We start from the raw sequence: 18,539 nt of genomic DNA on the forward strand, positions 1-18,539 counted from the left end.
TGCATCAGGACATTACACTTTACAAATGATCTCAAGATTTTCATAGACAGGCAGCTGGCTCCACAGAAACATTCTCCTCAGTTTGCAGTTGCAAATGTATAGATATTGGATAGGACATTGACAATATGCTGCAGGTGTGCATCCTTCAGGCCTTGTTCCAGTTGCTCAGTTGTTACATCCACATCAATGCTTATTGTAAATTATAAAAAATATATTGTAAATAAAAAAAAAAAACTGAAAAATCACTTGTGATCAGCTGAGCAGTTATTCATCCGGCAGCACCAAATGAAGAGACAAGACAAGCTGGATGATGGTTTGTTGAGTTTTATTTCAATTTTTTTTTTTATTTGACGCTTTCAGAAAGTGAACAACCAGTCTAGTAAACACCCTTGATCTCAGTTCAACACAAGATTACAGGATGCACCACGACAGAGATAAAGTCAGATCTGGACTACAGAGAGTTGAAAAAAAAAATCAGGCTGTTTTTGTGTGAATCCGGCATCAGGAATTTTGATTTACAGACTGCAAACAGTCTTTCAAAAATAAAAATGCTGGCTAACTCGCATTAATTTTTCTCTACTTTCAAACTAAAAATTTCTGCCACACTGAGAAAGTTGATTTACCTTATAATGCTACTGCTACTGTTGTGTAGACGCACATTGCTGAGTCAAGTTGATGAGAGCCAATAAAAAGGTGGTTTGAAATCATGCACTTTATGATAACAGCATGATACTCGGAACACAAATACTACAAATCGGTGTTGTGGTTCACAAAGAGAATATCACAGAACTCAAATTTAGCACAGGATGCTGCCCATTTGTTTAGGTTTCATGTTTATGTCTTTATATCAGTAGGCAACGGTCACAGGAAGGTAACCGACCAGAAGTAGGTCACAGGAAAAGGTCAGACAGGTGTCAAAGGTCGTGTCAGTGGTCAGGAGAAGGTCTTGGTGTGTGTCGGTCGGTCGGTCAGGTCAGGGGTCATTGTGTCATGACAACAGTCGCCTAGGGAACAAGAAGCTGCAGAGAGTTATTCACAAGAACAGATAACAGGTGAAGAACTTTCATCATGAACAGCCAAAGAAGTGCAGCCTGTGAAGAGTGAAGCACATCAATATCCCTAAAACTGCCAAACATCCAGCTGAAAGTGGTGCTTTTCTTGAAAATCAAAAAACATTATGGAGTATAAGGTGACAGGAGTGTAGGAGAAGACTGTAGGTTGACAAAGAAAGAAAAAGTTCATGCACACCATCAACTGAACTTTTTAGTTAGAGCATCTTTATTAAGAACAACATTTTGGTACCAAGACCTTCATCAGGTTATCCTTGTACTGAAACACTGTTCTCAATAAAGATGCTGTACTTGCAAAGATCAGTAGATGGTGTGCATGAGCTTTTTTCTTTAAAACAAACAAAAAAAACAACATTAAAACTGCTTCTTTGAATATCCCTTTCAAAAATCCCAGTCTGTTAATCTGATAGTATCGCTCATTGATCAATACAAATATTCAATACAAGATAGTGAAGGTGATTACACTGAAGGACTTTTAAATGGAAACCAATGTTTGAGTGGATCAGTTAATACTGGTAGCATTTCAAAATGAACACCATCATCACTTCAGTCCAGTTGGTGCCATTTGGAAAACAATTCAACACTTAAAATATAACAGAATCTAAACTAAAATGTGCATCAGTGTCCTGCACAAAATCTCCAAGCAATAGGTTTTCAAGAATTGGCTGAATGTTCGATGCATCTATGGCCATCAAACTTTTTTTGCCTTGGGAGACAATGTCAGTTGTCAATGTCAGTTACAGAGATTATACACAATGCGGTGAACACTGGCGATGCAATATTTCTGTAGGACACCAATGACATAGTCAGGCCTGGTACATAGTTAATGCAAGGTACACATACGCCAACCCAAGATGGCAACATATGCAGATGAATTCAACCAGTCTCTGCCACTGCCATTTTGGTGTGTTTACACCGGAAACGACTACTATGAGTTGTTCATCTAGTTTGCATTTTTCACCTCTGCCAGAAATGGCAAGAAACTGCAACATCCATTAGCAATATGTTGTAAACTTTGGACAATTATGGTGCGCAAGAACATGAAAAAAGCATTTGCCACATGCGTTGCTTGCACAGACTATGTAATGGGCCTTACACAGAATACATGTTTATAAATAATACAACGCTACCAAAAGGCAAAATACTTTGGTACTAAATGTACATAGTGGCGTTCCCTGCCAGCAGAGAACATGGCACTTACCCTGCATTTCTGTCACGTGCTCCTAGTAGGTACGTGGACGTTTGTGAGACTCCTCTCTAGGAGGGTCGGCTAACATCACCTTCATCCTTACTCCGTTGACCATCCGACCGTGCAGCGCCGCCAGAGCCTCGTCCGCACACTGACAGAGAGAGAGAGAGATGGAGGGACAGAGGGAGGAAGAGATACAGGGATAATTTTGATTATTTGACATTTAAAATGCAGCAGCAGCACAGAGAAAGGGATGGACAGATTTGAGAGACTTTGTTCCTTTAAATATTCCCCCCTCCTCCATCCTTCTCATTTGTCAGCATATCCCATGAATCATAGCCTCTCTCTGTCCATACCTCTACCTGTCTCTCCCTCTTTCACTTCCTCCACTCTCAGCATACTTCATATATCCAACCATCCCTCCTCCCATAATCCATCTTGCTTACTTTTGTCACCGTACTCTGGTTTCAATCTACTAGCACTCCTTCCCTCTCGCCGCTCTTCCATCAGTTCCGAGGCTCACCCGTTTTTGTCGTCATATTTCATGTATCCAACATTACTACCTCCCTTCATCATTCAACACTCTACCCATCCCTCCATCCCTCTCTCTATTCCTCCATCAGTCCTGAGTCTCACCTGTTTTTCAGCATACTTCATGTATCCAACCTTCCTCCCTGGAACCAAATGGACCTCGATAAGAGAGCCATACCGACTGGAGAGAGTCAGACAGAGGGAGAGAGACAGAGTGGGAGCAAAAACAAAAGAAGAAAGAAGTGATGATCCAGTTGAAAGGAGAAACATTTCTTAATGTTGTTGATTGCTTGGGCCATCATTTTAACAGCAGCATTACATTTACATTTGAGGCATTTAGCTGATGCTCTCATCCAGAGAGCATTTTATGTGACCTATAATGTGCTTGTTGTATAGTTTAAAATGTTTCACAGTTGGCTTTAAACATTATTGCAATTTCAACATTTATTTTTTTTTGTAAAATGTGCTATCCCCCTGCAAATTTCGTAGGGGCTTGAAATTATATCCTATTCATAGTATTCTGTTATATCACCAAATGGCCATCTTGATAGGAAAATAACAGGTGATTGTAATAAAGTAACAAGTGATTATAATCAAATAACAGCCACAGCAAATGAGCTGTGTATATGGTAAAGCACCATTTTTTGTAGGAAATGCATGTGACATCATGGGAATACTATGAATTCCTGCACTTTAACAGAAAACCCTTCTCATTCCCTTAAAAAGATAATAACATTGAAAGCAAGCAAGCAATTTTCACACATCGTAACAATTTGGCTGCAATAAATAGTCTAATCACAGAACTCATTAGCAGATGGGATTGCTTTCACAACAAGATTAAGACAGAAAATGCCACAAACTGCGAAACCAACAAGCAATTAGGTTGCAATAATCACAGAAAGACTGCAATAATGGAGGGGCTGCTCTCAACACATTTTGGTGTGCTACAAAATTTAAAAATGAAATTTATTAGGGGATTTTCTTTGTCTGACTGAGATCTACATAAATTGAAAAATTATTACCATCCCACTGCTACACATGAAAACACATAAGATGCATTTCTCCTGTCTAATCTTACTGTGGAGCTCAATGTTGGACATGAAAAACTCCACACTAATATTCACATATAGCACTGGGAACACCTGTCACTCAAACCAAAATGTTGAGCAAATATTCACCAGTTTGAGCCAAAATGAAACCAAGGTACTTTAACACACCTGATTGGAATTTTAGGCTTATATCATGTTGTAATAAATGTATTTATTTCCTTTTCACTTAGCTGAAACTCTAATCCAGAGTGTTTTAAAATGAGCAGTTAGGGGTTTAGGTTTTACTGTCTTAATCTGAACGACACGTCTACAGGCCACTGGCTGGACGGACACACAATCGTTATTTTGGGGATCAGGTAGAGACAGTCTCTCCAACCACTGCCATCACTCTTGCCTGGATGTTCTCCTGATTGTGTATGAATCTTTTTATTGACAGTTTTGTTGTGACATTTACCAGAACACGTCCTCCAGCACATCCAGTGGCAGCGGGGAGGGGGTGAACACGACAAACAAGCGCTCCTTCACTTTGCTGTCAGGTGGAGCGAGCTTCTTCAGAGACGGCAGGGTGACATCTGTCTGAATCCGGGACACTGGTGCGACATTAGGGAAGGCCTGGAGGATACAAACAAACATACCCAGGATCAGAGCTACAACGTAAACACGGGTCATTTTTTAATGAATTGATGCACAGTGCTTATTGGTCATAAATTATCATCATCATGGTCATCAGTTGGCAGGGAAAACATGTTAAGATACAAAAGCACCCATGGTTGGACAACCTTAAATTAGTGTCTTGTAATTAACCACTAATTAATTTGATTAATTATTTATATCTGTAAAGTGCTATAGGTGGCAGAGGAGGCCTGGAGGAGTAATTAACCCAGAACAGTAATTAACCTTGAATTGTTATTTACAGGGAGATAAGAGAAAGAGGAAGCGACAGAGGGAGTAATGGGGGGCAAGAAGAAGTTTTGCCACAATACCAAAATTTTCACTTTGAACCTGTGATACCTAGGCTGGTATCTGCAGTAATATCATTTCTAATGTGGTACCACAGCAAGCAAAAGGAAAGACAATAATATCACTTCAATCTATTGAAATAATGTGAAAATGTGATCGCTTTGCAGGTGGATTTTGTTCGAGACACCCCGCTAGTCAAATAGCCATTCATAGTTCTTTTAAAGAGGGGGAGTAAATACATTCTGTAAGACATATGATGTACAACTACTATCATAAATCTGAAGCATGGTTTTCAGCTAAAATGTAATGCAAATAAATCTTGTGTAGATTAAAAGTCTTTGTGAGCATGAATTTTGTGCAAACTGAAAACACAGCACAACTAGACCAACAACACAAGATGAAGTACAGGCTGGAAAACCTCTCTACTATATTACCACTTCTCAAATCAGGCATCGCTGTACTTTTTCCATACCGTGTTCCATGCAACACTAGTAGGTAGGTAGATAGGAAGGTAAAACTCACAGGCGGGGGTTTCAGCATTTGGCTGGTGGAGGGTCCGTTCCAGACTGTGGACATCATCTGGGCTGCAACAAACTGCATGGCCATCCGGCCTACTGGACTACACACAAACACAGAGACAAACACTTGTTACTTCAAATTGTAATATTAAACACAGATCACATTATTCCTCTCTCTGTGTTTATGTGTGTACGGGCTGTTTCAAATTGCTGATATCATCTGAGCTGCTACAAACTGTGTAGCCATCTTGCCTACTAGGCTACATACAGACAGAAATAGGGGCACTCACATTTTGAGCCAACTTCTAGTATCAAATAGAGATTAAATTACCTCTGCGTAGCATTGTTAGCACAGTGACAATACATTATGTTAGGTAGTGAAGACATTGCAAATGTGCATACCAGGGTAAGGAATTCACTTTTTTCCAGAGGCCATTTTTAATCCCATGATCTGGGCATATTCTTCCTTTTCTGGAGGAATTTTATTAAACTATGTGTTAGAGCCATTTCTAGAAAGCTTTTATAATTTCCTATTCTTTTCAATTATTTCAATTTAAATAGTTTGGCAGCACCTAGTGGTAGTTTTTGGTGCTAAACCAAACGTATGGCATCACCTGACCTCACAGAAGCCCCTTCATTAAGGCAGGTGTGCTGAAATGGGAACTGTGGAAGACGCCGTGAAGACAAAGTCTTCAACCGCCGCGTGTTTTGGTTATTTTGTTTGATTTAATCTTAGTTTGTCTGATGAATTTGTTTATTCCCCACTGGTTTTTGATTGGTTTTATTTTGGGGAATGTTTGTTTGTTTGGGGTTTTGGTTTGGTTTCATCTATGACACGACAGTCAGCCGAAGCAGTTTATAGCCTAACCCAACAATTATCGGTAGCCATTCAAACCCCTGGACCACCCGAACTCCGTGGATCATCAAACTGTGAGTAACTAACAGTTAACTTCAACACAGTGTGTTGATCATGTCATGGCGTCTGTGGGCGGCAAGCCGCAAAACTATGAAATAATACATTGTATTGCATGCTGGCAAATAAATACCTAATTTGTCCCACTAACATTTGTTTTGCTTTAAATCATAATATGCTGTCCCGCACTCCTTTCCCGCTGCTGGAAACTGGCAGCAGACCTTACAGAGGAGGATGGTGCCGTTTCCCCACCATCCTCCCTATGACTGTTGATTTTCTTGGTTTTTTTTTACGATATTGGTTGTTTTATTTTTTGTTGACACAGTGGTTTGTGTGGGGTTGGCATTTTCTTCTACTGCTAGCTGCATCATGTCAACATTTTCTTCTGCTTCAGACTGCGTACTCAGTTGTTTTCTAATCAAAAACTGCTCACTCCTATTTTTATCACCCAGAATGCACTGGAAAGAATTGCCCGGTCATAGGATCCCACAAGCCCAAGGAGGACAGTAGTTGCATTCACCCATGAATACTTGACAACTCAACAAATGAAATGTGAACAGGGTGAAATGCAGAGAAGGGTATTATTAATTATCTGGGGCATTTTTTGCCCTGTGATTTTTAATTTCATGGCATTTTATGAACTTTCAATGGCATTTATGCCTCAAGCCTCCGTTCATTTCTGAACCTGGTGCATACATTGGTGTATGTATGTGGCTGTCTGTGTATGTGTGCACATGCATGACTGTATATGTGCATCTGTGTGTACCTGGTGCGGTCCTCTCCATCATCAATAAAAGCTACCGCCAGTCTGTTTCCAGGTGGATATTCAAACCCATTCAGCTTTTCTTTGGCATAGACCGCTGATCCGAGGTTATTGTAGCGAATCACAGCGTGACCTGGAGGCACATGACACACAGGAATCAAACAACAGCCAATAGAAGAAGTTTTAAGTACTCAGAAATAATCAAAATGAACTGTCGAGCACCCACGATCAATCAACTCTTGCTTAAGTGACTCAATTACTTACTGACTGAATTATTTAAAACCGCTATTTGTGTTTTGACTTGAGTTTACACTGAAACAAACAAAATCAAAACATTAAATCTCAAGAATTTTGTGTATTTCCAAAAAATGTTTATCACCTGTCATTTTAAATAATTTAGATATATACACTGACTTTTTGAGGGAAGTTCTATTAAGTCATCACATGGATGTCAAGACTGTATTGTTATTTTCCAGCTGAACATAAAGCCCAGACGAATAAAGCAAATACTTTATCTGTGTATGACGACTAACCTTTGCTGAGTCCGTAAGGGTCTCTCTGGAGCTCACAGTAGTCCATGCCGGGTATGATGTCAAAAAGACCATAAATCTGCTCCTGGGTAACCGCTGCTCTTGACGACACCATCAAGCACCGTGTGATGACATCACTGGAACGGTAGTCTGTGACTGGGTAGCTGCCAGGGTCTGTTGTACGGGGAGAGAGGGGGGACAATCGGGCCAATAGGAGAACAGAAATAGTTAAAAGTCAGGGATTCCTAAACTTTGTCATGTCAAGGAACCCCAAGTTGAGAAGCTTGAGATGCTGCAGACCACAGTTTCCCATTTAATAAAAGGTTTTCTACCAGGGAATGCCATCTAAGAAGATAATCATTCTTCTACATTGGCTCTTAATGCTAACTTTGTTTGACTGAAACAATGGTGAAATTAAAATAATTCTCATTTAGTTGGGGACCCCTAGAGCCCTCTCAAGGATGCACTGACATTTAGAATTTTAGCCTTATTTCTCTTCACCAGGGGGTTTTATTGAGAAAGAGTTTCTAGATCAGTTCTTCGACTAACCAAAAAATGTCATGTTATCATTATTAGCAACCCACAAGCATGGCTGGGCGCATGCCGCTGGTAACTTTAACTTTGTAATAAACTTTTGGTGGAGCAGAGTTGTGTGTATGGACCCACTTTAAAATTATTGAAACTTTTTTTGTCCAGCATCAGTCAAAGAATTAGATGTGCGTATGTGAGTTCTGTGAAAATTCACAGTTTAGGTATTCACAATAAAGTTATAATAATAAATCTCAATAAAAAAAAAAATATTTTCCAAAGTGCTATAAATGATGACAAAGTCTGATAGCACACAGGTATACAGGAGTTTAGTGTCTGACTGAACTGAACATGCCTCCTGATTATCATGGAACATAGTAAAAAGAAATACTGAAAACTCAAATCTAGATAAAACAGAAAACTGTAAAAAAGAAAAAAAAGAAAAGAAATGGAGACGTAATACAACTGCATACCCATAGTGAAGGGGTAGGGGTTCATTTGGTCACCGCCGGCCATGTGATCAGTTCTGGCTCCTCCCGCCGAGTATTCTCCGTCTGTTGATGTGGTTTTGCTGCGAGGTTCAGCCAGGATGGCTCTATAACCTAACAACATTAACATAATCCACATTATCAGTACCGTGGTTCTGTAGCCCTATAGTCTGGTGATATGCAATGAAAATGGACAGGGTGGTTCACGAAAAGTTGAAGAGTTATCATAGTTGACTTTGTATCTTTGTAATTTTACAAAAATCAGCTAGTTACAGTTGCTATGAGGCTGTTACTATATTATTACTACTAATAATAATAAAGCATTAATACTGTTGCACACAATCTTACTTCTGTCACAGTTCTCTATAGCGAGGGCAGCTTGGGAGGGCTTGTAGTATCTGACGTAGCCCAAACCTTTACTTTCCCCTGTGAACTTATTCTTAATGATCACACAATACTCAATATCTCCATATTCCTAGGGAGAGAGAGAGAGAGAGAGAGAGAGAGAGAGAGAGAGAGAGAGAGAAATCATTTAGTCTTCCCAGTAAACTGGTTTGTTAGGATTACACAATACTCAGTATCTGTGTATAGGCAAAAATAAAGAAAAAGTAACACTCATATATATATATATAGAGAGAGAGAGAGAGAAAGGTGTGCAGTTACCTTAAATGTGTTTTTGAGGTCCTCCTCTGTGAAGGTTTTGGGGATCATGACGAAGATCCTGGTCAGCTCCTCATCCTCAACGTCCCTGTGTCGTGCTGTCGACCTCGACTGGGCAATAAACACCTACGCAAACAAACAAATAAATGAATGAACAAACAGTAACCTTTACAACCCACTGATACATGAATCCTTGTTCTAAACTACTTCCACCATTAACAATAACGCAAAAATCCCTCAGTACACAAATTGAGGGCCTGTTTCAGGGGGGAATCCACTTCCTGTGGTTTTATATACGCTGCCTTGCAATTTCATGTAATGTTTGTTGTAGTTCATGTATATTTCATCCTATTTTCTAAGATTTTGGTGTTGTGTGTACTTTTGTACAATAGCTGTTTAGCTATATCTCTGTGCAATGCATCAGAGTTCTTGGTGGTTTATTGTTTTATTATACGTGGCCCCTGTTAAACTTAAACCAAAATGTACAAGGTGAGACAAAAAAAATGTCCCTGTTTGTGTGGCGAAATTAAATGTGTACCAGTATGTTTTAATGAGACTGGGTCTAAGAATAAGACATTTTTCATGCACGTTTTAGGCTGAAAAGTTGGAGGGCTATTGAAATTATGTGAGAATACAAGGATTGTGTGTGGTCAATGGGCGCAGGTTTCCCCACCATGTAGCCAAGTAGCTTTAGCTAGCTAATGTGAGTGGGTCTACGTAAGTTACGGTGTTTGGCTAGGCTAACGTTACTTTAGCCCCGAATGTGCTCCTTAGCTAGCTTCTTACCTATATATTCCGTGTGTGGCGTGTGAAAAATACTCCTGACAACCTGTTGTTTATTTATCCGTTTGACCAACTGTTCAGCGGCCTACCTTGATCGGTTTAGTCCCCTCCATCAGGACCTTGCCGTGCATTTCCTCCATGGCCAGGCAGGCATGGGAGGACTTGGCGAACTTCACATAGGAGACGCCTTTGGACTCCTTGGTCTGTTTGTCTTTGACCACCCAGATCCCCTGGATGTCCCCAAACACGGAGAAACTCTCTCGAATAACATCTTCGGACACGGACCGGCTGGTGACTAAAAACAGTCGGCTATTGGGGGGTTCGTCGAGGTTTTCGCCCGCTTGTTTGGTGGAGTAGTCTTCCATCTTTGTTTGCTGCGGAGTGACTGACGGATGCTGCATTCATGTACTCCTCGTAAGCTCCTGCGCAGAAGTCGTAAAAACGCGCATTTCGGAAGTAACGACAGTTTTTGGTGCCTGCTGTTGTAATGCAGCGGTAGAATAAAGAGGCGTATATATGCATCAGTCATGTAATGGGTGTTTTAATTAGTTTTAACTAGATGTTGCATGAATTACTTTTACCATGAATTGTTGACACGGCTTTCATGATGTCAACAACTCGGGTAGCATAGACAATTCTGTCGTGCTGTGTTGGGTCGTAATCACAATAATTACGACAGTACGTGAAGGTAGCATAACGCAGCATCCTCGCCATCTACTGCACACTGCCATCTACTGCACATGAGATGTAATGCCAGGCAAAGGCAGCGTCCCCGTCAGTCACCACCCCATCTTGCTTCTCTCACTACCACTTCTTGGTAGGTCAGTGAATGTTACGAAAGGATGCTGCAGTGAGATTTTTGAGTATATTTTGTAATAGATAGCCTACCTGAACATCTGGACATAATAATAAATAGCAATAATAATAGCTCCAGGGGGATGGTGAAAAAGCTAATTGTTGTTTCCCCTCACATTTTCCTACCAAAATGGGGTGCATCTAGAAAAAGCTGTGCCAAATAGAATCAGAATCAGAAACGTGTATTCGCCAAGTACAATGTACAAGGAATTTCTCTTGGTGCAGGTGTCAACATAAAAACTAATAAGAATAAGAAAGATGTAAAAAAAAATCAATAAAATATGTACTATATAATAAAAATAGAAATAAAAGATGTGTGCAATGAGTTATGTACAGATATGTATAACATAATTAAGGGGATACCGTCTTCTTTCATTTCCACTCCCTGTGCCTATGATGAAATATGATATATTACGAGGTCTAAAAGCCTTGTGTTAATTGATGAAATATATTACATCACGGAACAGCTGTCAGGTGATGCGGGTCACAACATATGGTGTCACGTCACGGGCTTGTGACTACGGCATAGTGTGTCAGAGAGAGAGGGGGGGGGGGGGGGGCAACCCTAAGGGCATCTCAGGAATTCTCTGTATGTCGACCTATGTGTGTGTGTGTGTGTGTGTGTGTGTGTGTGTGTACACTCGTCATGCCAACAGGTGTCAGTGACCCTTTCGAGGAACAGCGTTTAAGTTATGCAAATAGTGGTGTGTGTGTCCACGAGAACTGTAGAATAACTATTCTACCCCGCATAAAGCCACATTTTTCTTTCTTCTGCTTTCTCGTTATTTTATGCTTCACAACCCAGCGTCAGTCTCTTCATCGCACACATTATATACATTTCAATTAAGGTCTGTTGAATTTGTGGTCCACAGAGTGAATCCTTTGAGGAAGTATGACCATCTGCCATCTCCCAGTAAGTAAAACGGCAGTCACGCTCAGGTTTGAAATAAAATCTATGTCCTGCAACACCAGACAGAATGGGGTTATAAAAACATCACACCCCCTGCTCATAAATCAAGTCCCACAGGCAAAGTCACACCATAACTCCTAAGTCTATATATTACACTGCCACATATCTGCCAAGTAAAAAATAAGGTAGGTAAGGAAGTAAGGAAGACGGATCACTCTGTACAAAATAAAATGTGTTAATATGAAATGATAGTTAATTCGTTTTGCCCTTGATTACAACAAAGTAACAAAGTGGTTATATATATCTCCTTTTTTATATTAATTTATTTGTCTCGTTTTATATACATCTCCTTTTATATACAGCTCCTCCTCTGTTATATACATCTCCTTACATGGCAAATAGCAGGTGCATTTTCCCACAATGGAAGCTAGGGAATGCGGGAAGATGCGGGTCCGCGTACCAACACAGACTTTCGCTTCCTTCGCGCCATCCTTGTCTCCTTTCCTCCACAGTTAACATTGAATTTAATTGTATATTTGAGTATGGTGTTGTTGTTAGTCTATCAGAGCATCTTATCCCACAAACAAAACCTCTTTTACATACAAAAAATAAGATAAGAAGGCGAGTGAGGGAACGTCTTTCTGGAAATGGTACGCGGCGGGGAGGGAGGACCACGTAACGGTTCAAGAGGAAATTGACGAAGGCCGGCACGTGATTGGCCGGTGACGTCAAAAGCCGGTGCCGCTAAAGTAAAGTGACCTTCTTTACGACCGCTAGAAACCGCTCATCGGCCAAGGCAAGCAGCTTATACCTGCACTAGAAGGATTTAAACGCCTCATATTTTAAGCAAAAAGGTAAGGTTTCATGTCTCCTATTGAGCTGATCTATCCGTTCGATCTTGAATTTGAAAGAGATTCTTATTCAAAATGACAAATTCGATGTTAAAATGGATCAGGAGTGACAAAAGGGAGATGCTGGCTGGTTGAGCCGCAGTAGCCCGTTTGCTACCTCGGGTATAAGCTATGTATTATCTTGGAGAATAGCACGGCTGCCTCTCTTTGCGTGAACTAGCGTTGAGGTTACTAGCTTACCAGGTTATTCAAGAACAATGCGGTGCTTTTTATGTTTAAAGGTTTGATTTTTATTACAGTGTAATGTCGGAGCTTATGAGAAATTAGAGTAACGTACTCCCTGGATCCAGGAAAAGTGTCAATACTGTAACGTTGGGTGTGTTTTTTGGATGCCGACATTGAAGCATCCTTTTAGAAAGATGTACCAGCTTGGGTGGGTGACACATCCCGGCTAGCGACTAGCGAGGCCAAGCTAATCACGTACGCTAGCTACATCCTTTTGCCATTGTCACGACTTTCTAGCAAGGGCTGAGAAAGTCCTTGTCTCATCCGACTTAGTGCCAACTCTTTGACTTACAGCCAGTGAGATTTGCTCTATCAAACAGAAAATGTGTGCGACTACCATAGCTTTTGTATCTGCTGCCCTTGAAGCGGAATGGGAAGGATGCGAGTCCGCCGGCTGAATGATCCCGCCATGTTAGGAGCTGTCTGACACTTGTGGTGCTGCTCTGATTATAATTAGACAAGTACAATACTCTCGTCTCATACTAGCCACCCTCTGGTCCTTAATACATGGACTGGTTTTGAGGAAATGTACAATGGTGCCTGCTGCAGCCCGGCCAGTAGTTGGCAATCGGCTGCCAAAATGAGTGCAGATAACAGTATGACGGTTAAACTGCTGTTGTTAATGATAGTCAAATTTGCATTTCTCCAAACTGCTTCATTTGTATCGTGACCTTAACCTCTGTTCATGCCGATTTAGCGGCTTTAGCTTAGCCAAGCCCGCTAGCTAGTCTTTCGCTACACTTGCCGCAGCAGTTATCGGGTGTTTGCCGCAGAGACAGGTGTCATCACCCTTACGACTCTGTAAGTACACTGAAGTTAGTCTAAACTCCTGTGTTGGTTCCCCACTTTGTCAGCGACAGATTTAAGGGTTCCCCATAGCGGGATACTAAGACAGACCTTATTTACCCGGGGGACCTGGCAGTTGCCCATCAGGTGTAACATGAGCTAAGGTTAGCTCTGAGGCTGTCAGCGGTGGAGGGAATGAAAGGCACTTGACATTGATACGTTAGCTAATGTAAGCTAGGCTAACATGTTTGTTGCTGGAGTACTTTGACCTGAATAAAGGCAGCGGTGTAACTTGTAATAAACGTCTTCTAACAGTAACAAACATACAAACTGAACCAACGGATCGTAGGTGTGTATTCTTGTTAGGTTTCCTTGGTGACCTTCGCAGCAGGGTGCCGACAAGCCAAGGCACTGCTGTGAATGTCATGTGGTCTGGTGAATGTAAGCGGTACAGATTCAGAAGCTGTTACCTCAAATGACCTTCACAAGATGGCGCGGACCAGAGCACAGTGAACAAGTTTCCTGGCATCTGCAAGGTCTAATAGAAGTGTTTCAATACAGAATCTCTATAAATTGGATGATATGTGGGTTTAAATTCGTATAATGGATATAAATATAATAGAAGAAAATACTATCCAAAATGTAGTTAACATTTCAAAAGCACAAAGGAATTGCTCCTTGCTGTAATAATTTAGCAAGACATTTTATTAACTGCATTGTAACATAATTTTGTGCTAGATAAAGATGATTATTAGAATTTGCATTCCTCTAATATCAGATCTCTCTCTCTCTTTCTCTGTGTGTGTGTGTGTGTCTCTCCCTCTCTCTCTCTCTTTCTCTCTCTGTGTGTGTGTGTCTCTCTCTCTCTCTCTCTCTCTCTCTCTCTCTCTCTGACTTTCTCTCTCCAGCTGACTATGGGAGACGTTGCAAAGGGAAAGAAAGCTTTCGTCCAGAAGTGTGCTCAGTGCCACACAGTTGAGAACGGGGGCAAGCACAAGGTGGGCCCCAACCTGTGGGGCCTGTTCGGACGCAAGACTGGGCAGGGAGAGGGCTACTCATACACGGACGCCAACAAGAGTAAAGGTCAGTGGACTGGTGGTTAAACTCAATGAACTCTTCCCACTGAACCTGGGTTGGGCATTATGGAATTTCATATCAGTGTTTTACATATTCTGTGTAATAACAGCAGATACCAAAACACAGAAAATCAAAATTAATATTATGAAGCTTAATTATGAAGATAATTTAATTTAGATTTAACATGGTCAGTCCAATTTATTTGCATGTTGACTGCTGTTCATTATGATGATAAATAACACATGTTGGCAAAATCCAATCAATACTCAGCTCATTAAGAGAAACTTGTATATCTTTAGCAATCATGTCGGCAGTGAGGGCAGAGATTCTCAGCTTGTCTTCTGTAACATTCCTGAGGAGTTTGCAAAGTATCATCATGCCAGTTCTTGTAGAAACAGCTGGATGCTTTTTGAGATGATTCAGGTTGTTGTTGTGGATCTGTGGTACGACAACTCTTTGAAATTTGCCCACGCTGGGCTTTTCTGTGGCTTTGATAATGACATAATTGCTGCCTAAAGAAGCTACTTAAGGATAAGTAGAAAACAACAGCGTGGAGGGTTTTATCAACGGCGCCGGAAGCCGTCTCGTGGCTGATCTTGTAGTTATAGCTGTTACTCAGCTTGAGCACTACATATTTAGCTCCACTGTGCCAAAACTCCCAAAAAACCCCGGAACAACCAAATCACAAAGGTAGACATTGATCCTTGCGAATGAATATTCAGTTTTTATGACTTATCCCTACCAAATATCCAAGTAAATGCATTCTATTACAATATTTAAAATCAGTCAAAGTTAATATGACAGCATGACATTATCATTATCCCACCCAGATTTACCTTGGGCTATAAAATATTGCCGTGGAGGAACTTTGACCATTGGCATCTGATGTTCTCTCTTTTATCCTTCTATCTTGGAGGTCAGAATCCCAGGTCATAAAAGTATCCTCCCAGTTGTCTTAAGGTGTAATTATACTATAATAATCTTATTTTCATCATTGATCATCTGTCTTACTCCCCTCCTATCCGCAGGTATCGTGTGGGGCGAGGACACCTTGATGGAGTACCTGGAGAACCCCAAGAAGTACATTCCTGGAACTAAGATGATCTTTGCTGGCATCAAAAAGAAGGGCGAGCGCCAGGACCTTATCGCATACCTTAAATCAGCAACGTCATAAGACAGACAAACAAATCTGAAAAATATTTAATGTCATTTCAATGTGTTTTTAGGCTTGCATTTGCTAAAATATGGTTTATGTTTAGTCGTTTGTACGGTGGGTTACTTTTTGTGGCTTTTAAAAATTGCGTGTCACTTTATTGTGAGCCAATGAGTTTACAGAAAGTGTCACTGCCTCTTTAAGGCCAAGGAGTGATCTGTCATACAAGTGACCAAACATAAAGCTACACTGTCCTTTTTTTTTGTGAATCTGTACTTTGACTTGACAATGAGAGAATATTAATCACATTATTTAAAAACGCTAGCCACGATAGGTTGCCTGACCTGTCACTCATTCTGTTTTCCATGACAACATGCGTCCAGTACTTTTTGCTAGCAGAGCCATCCGCCAACAACTTCATTTTTAATATCTAACATTAAATATATCAGTTGTGTCAAGAGTAATACAGGGTTGGACATGTGGTACGTTTTGGTGGTTAAATGGTGCTGAAACTCAATCTACTCTCGGCTCAAGAAGCATTCGTGACAAGTGGCGTTTCTGACCTGAGGAGAGGACGGAGATGTCATGAGAGGCTGAACAGGAGAGGGGTTAAACACATGCACAGTGTGACTTTTCCACACTCCAGTTCAGGATCCAGTGGCGCCGTCCTCTTCTCCGTCTATCCTCCTACATTGCCGATCAGAAGCCACCCGTTTGTCATGAATGCACTTTTGATTCCACAGGTACAGATTGGACGTTTTGTTTTCTTTATGGACAACACCTCTAGCTGCGTTCTAGGACTCTTTTCAGAGCCTGTTCTGATCGGTTACTGAAGTAGCCCCCCCCCCTCAAAACTCCTGTTTCCCCCCTACCTGTCTCCAAAGCCATTGATAAGAGTTTTGTCAGGTTGTGCTATGGGTGACATGCCGTTTCCTGCCTCTATAGAGCTAAGAAGTGTGGGCTGTAAATATATACCAATGCCTTCCACAACACCATGGTGAGATGCCCTGCAGTGTTAGAGATCAACTGGCGTAGATTCACCATTTACGTATTTAACTATGGTGTGGAGCTAGCATGACTGACGATTAGCGTTCAAATAGCAAAACTCTCGATCAATGGCACTAGTCAAAGTGAAGGAAGACTATGTTATTTACCTGGTTTCACAGGCCTGAAAGAGGACCGTTTAACTTATTTTACTATAGGCTGACTGACTGACTGAAGCTGTAAAGTTGTGAAGTATTTTTTGATGGGGCTGCTTGCTGATGGTGGTTTATAAGCAGCAAAATATGCACATAAGGAATATGAAAACGTGGTAGCTATGATCTGTGGTTGTGGACAGGATGGATGAGCGATCAATAAAAAACCTGCTGAAATGTAAAACATGGCTGCTTGTCTCTTCATTTTCTAGTGTGTTTCTCAGTAATTCCAGTGGGAAAGGATTGAATTCAGTATCTGGGTTTTGAGGTTAATTAAACAACATCTAAATACAGTATTATAGTACTTACTATGTGTAAATAGGGATTTCCTGTAGATTTGTTTTAAATAGGGTGGTGGGGTTAATTTAGGCTCTTAAGACATGTTCATTCCCAAATTTAACTCCAGCAGCTGTTGCAGTTTAAGAATGGCTTATATTTGATATTTATTGAAGGGGCAATAAAACCAAATGCTGAATTTTCGTTTTTGATCTTCTAGCTATGGGGCAAATTTTCCAGGTGTGTGAAGCCACCGCAGCTAGATGAATGTCAAGGAAATAGTGGTAAAGATTGAGTTTTATTTATGGTTTATTACAATGTATTGGTTAACAATACCACATCAGTACTACCTAAAATTAATTTATCCCTTATTTTACTCATCTTGATTAATCCCTAAGATCCCTGAGAACTTTATACTTTAATGTCCCTTCAAATGACACAGGATAAAGCCTATTGTTATCTCATTTGATTACATCACGCTAAATTGAACTTCAAACAGTGGACAGACCTGATTGTGCCCTTTAAACATTTGATTTTTAACTCATGGCATGGCTGTCTACAAAGGAAGAAAGCACTTGTAATATTACTTTCCCCTGTTTAGAGAGACGGGAGAAGATTAGATCTGGACTACAAACTGTTGAAAATCTGATTTGGTGTTCCTGTGTTCCTGTGTGAATGCAATCCAGTCCCAGAGCAAGGTCGATTTCATCACTCCTGGGGGAGGTGGACTTGGGACAGCAGAGCAACCTGACACTCAGAGGACCACACCTTCCCGGTCATATACTGGATATCTTATATAATGCTTTATTTGCTGCTGCTGAGGACTTTCTAGGAACTGAGCCAGATAACCGAGGGCGTCACGTGTCTCTCCTTCTCTTTGACCAAAGATCAGTTAACAGCAGACTGACCTGACTGGCTCAGTCCGGATCTGTCCTCAAACAACCTGCCTGCAACAGGCAGAGGACATTTAATAATTTGTGCTAACAGACTGTAAACTTCATTAAGTCTTCATGGAATGATAAGAGGGTCCAGCTTGCAGAATATTGTTATACTAAGATAAACAGCTGTGATGTATTATTTTATTACTCCTCAGTACATCCTGATTTTTCTATATTGTCAGTTTTAGAGATTCTTTGGGTTACATTAAACCTTTAAATCTAATTTGTAA

The 18,539-nt window shown here is 40.7% G+C and overlaps 2 protein-coding genes across 3 annotated transcripts; one reads left to right on the plus strand and one right to left on the minus strand.

Annotated features, from left to right (window-relative positions):
- Positions 1-315: 315 nt before the first annotated feature.
- On the minus strand, positions 316-10,353 carry rbm45 (RNA binding motif protein 45). Of its 2 annotated transcripts, none has more exons than XM_071514529.1 (11): positions 10,072-10,353; positions 9,203-9,325; positions 8,888-9,014; positions 8,525-8,653; positions 7,527-7,697; positions 6,997-7,126; positions 5,322-5,418; positions 4,294-4,451; positions 2,896-2,971; positions 2,272-2,410; positions 316-1,004 (listed from the first exon to the last, which is right to left on the minus strand). In XM_071514529.1, the coding sequence occupies exons 1-10, from the start codon at positions 10,345-10,347 to the stop codon at positions 2,294-2,296; spliced, it is 1,404 nt and encodes a 467-aa protein (XP_071370630.1). In that variant the 5' UTR covers positions 10,348-10,353; the 3' UTR covers positions 316-1,004; positions 2,272-2,293. The 2 variants fall into 2 exon arrangements, with proteins under 2 accessions (XP_071370630.1, XP_071370631.1); XM_071514530.1 differs by having other exon boundaries at positions 316-1,019.
- A 2,141-nt stretch (positions 10,354-12,494) lies between these two features.
- On the plus strand, positions 12,495-17,263 carry LOC139640336 (cytochrome c). The gene is made up of 3 exons (XM_071514525.1): positions 12,495-12,601; positions 14,578-14,752; positions 15,775-17,263. The coding sequence occupies exons 2-3, from the start codon at positions 14,584-14,586 to the stop codon at positions 15,918-15,920; spliced, it is 315 nt and encodes a 104-aa protein (XP_071370626.1). The 5' UTR covers positions 12,495-12,601; positions 14,578-14,583; the 3' UTR covers positions 15,921-17,263.
- The last annotated feature ends 1,276 nt before the right edge of the window (positions 17,264-18,539 follow it).

This window comes from Centroberyx affinis, unplaced genomic scaffold (genome assembly GCF_046629955.1).
Source record: "Centroberyx affinis isolate AG114_WGS23_722 - 3 ecotype Tasmania unplaced genomic scaffold, CSIRO-AGI_Caff_v1 ptg009119l_1, whole genome shotgun sequence".
Classification (NCBI taxonomy): domain Eukaryota; kingdom Metazoa; phylum Chordata; class Actinopteri; order Beryciformes; family Berycidae; genus Centroberyx; species Centroberyx affinis.

What these genes read in the sequence shown, in the direction of transcription:
- rbm45 (XM_071514529.1), bottom strand. Translation starts at nt 10,347, where the DNA reads ATGGAAGACTACTCCACCAAACAAGCGGGCGAAAACCTCGACGAACCC. An exon ending in CCCCTACCCCTTCACTATGG is followed by an intron (nt 7,698 to 8,524) that starts GTATGCAGTTGT and finishes CCCGTACAACAG; the next exon opens with ACCCTGGCAGCTACCCAGTC. An exon ending in GTGCTGGAGGACGTGTTCTG is followed by an intron (nt 2,972 to 4,293) that starts GTAAATGTCACA and finishes GACTCTCTCCAG; the next exon opens with TCGGTATGGCTCTCTTATCG.
- LOC139640336 (XM_071514525.1), top strand. Translation starts at nt 14,584, where the DNA reads ATGGGAGACGTTGCAAAGGGAAAGAAAGCTTTCGTCCAGAAGTGTGCT. An exon ending in GGACGCCAACAAGAGTAAAG is followed by an intron (nt 14,753 to 15,774) that starts GTCAGTGGACTG and finishes TCCTATCCGCAG; the next exon opens with GTATCGTGTGGGGCGAGGAC.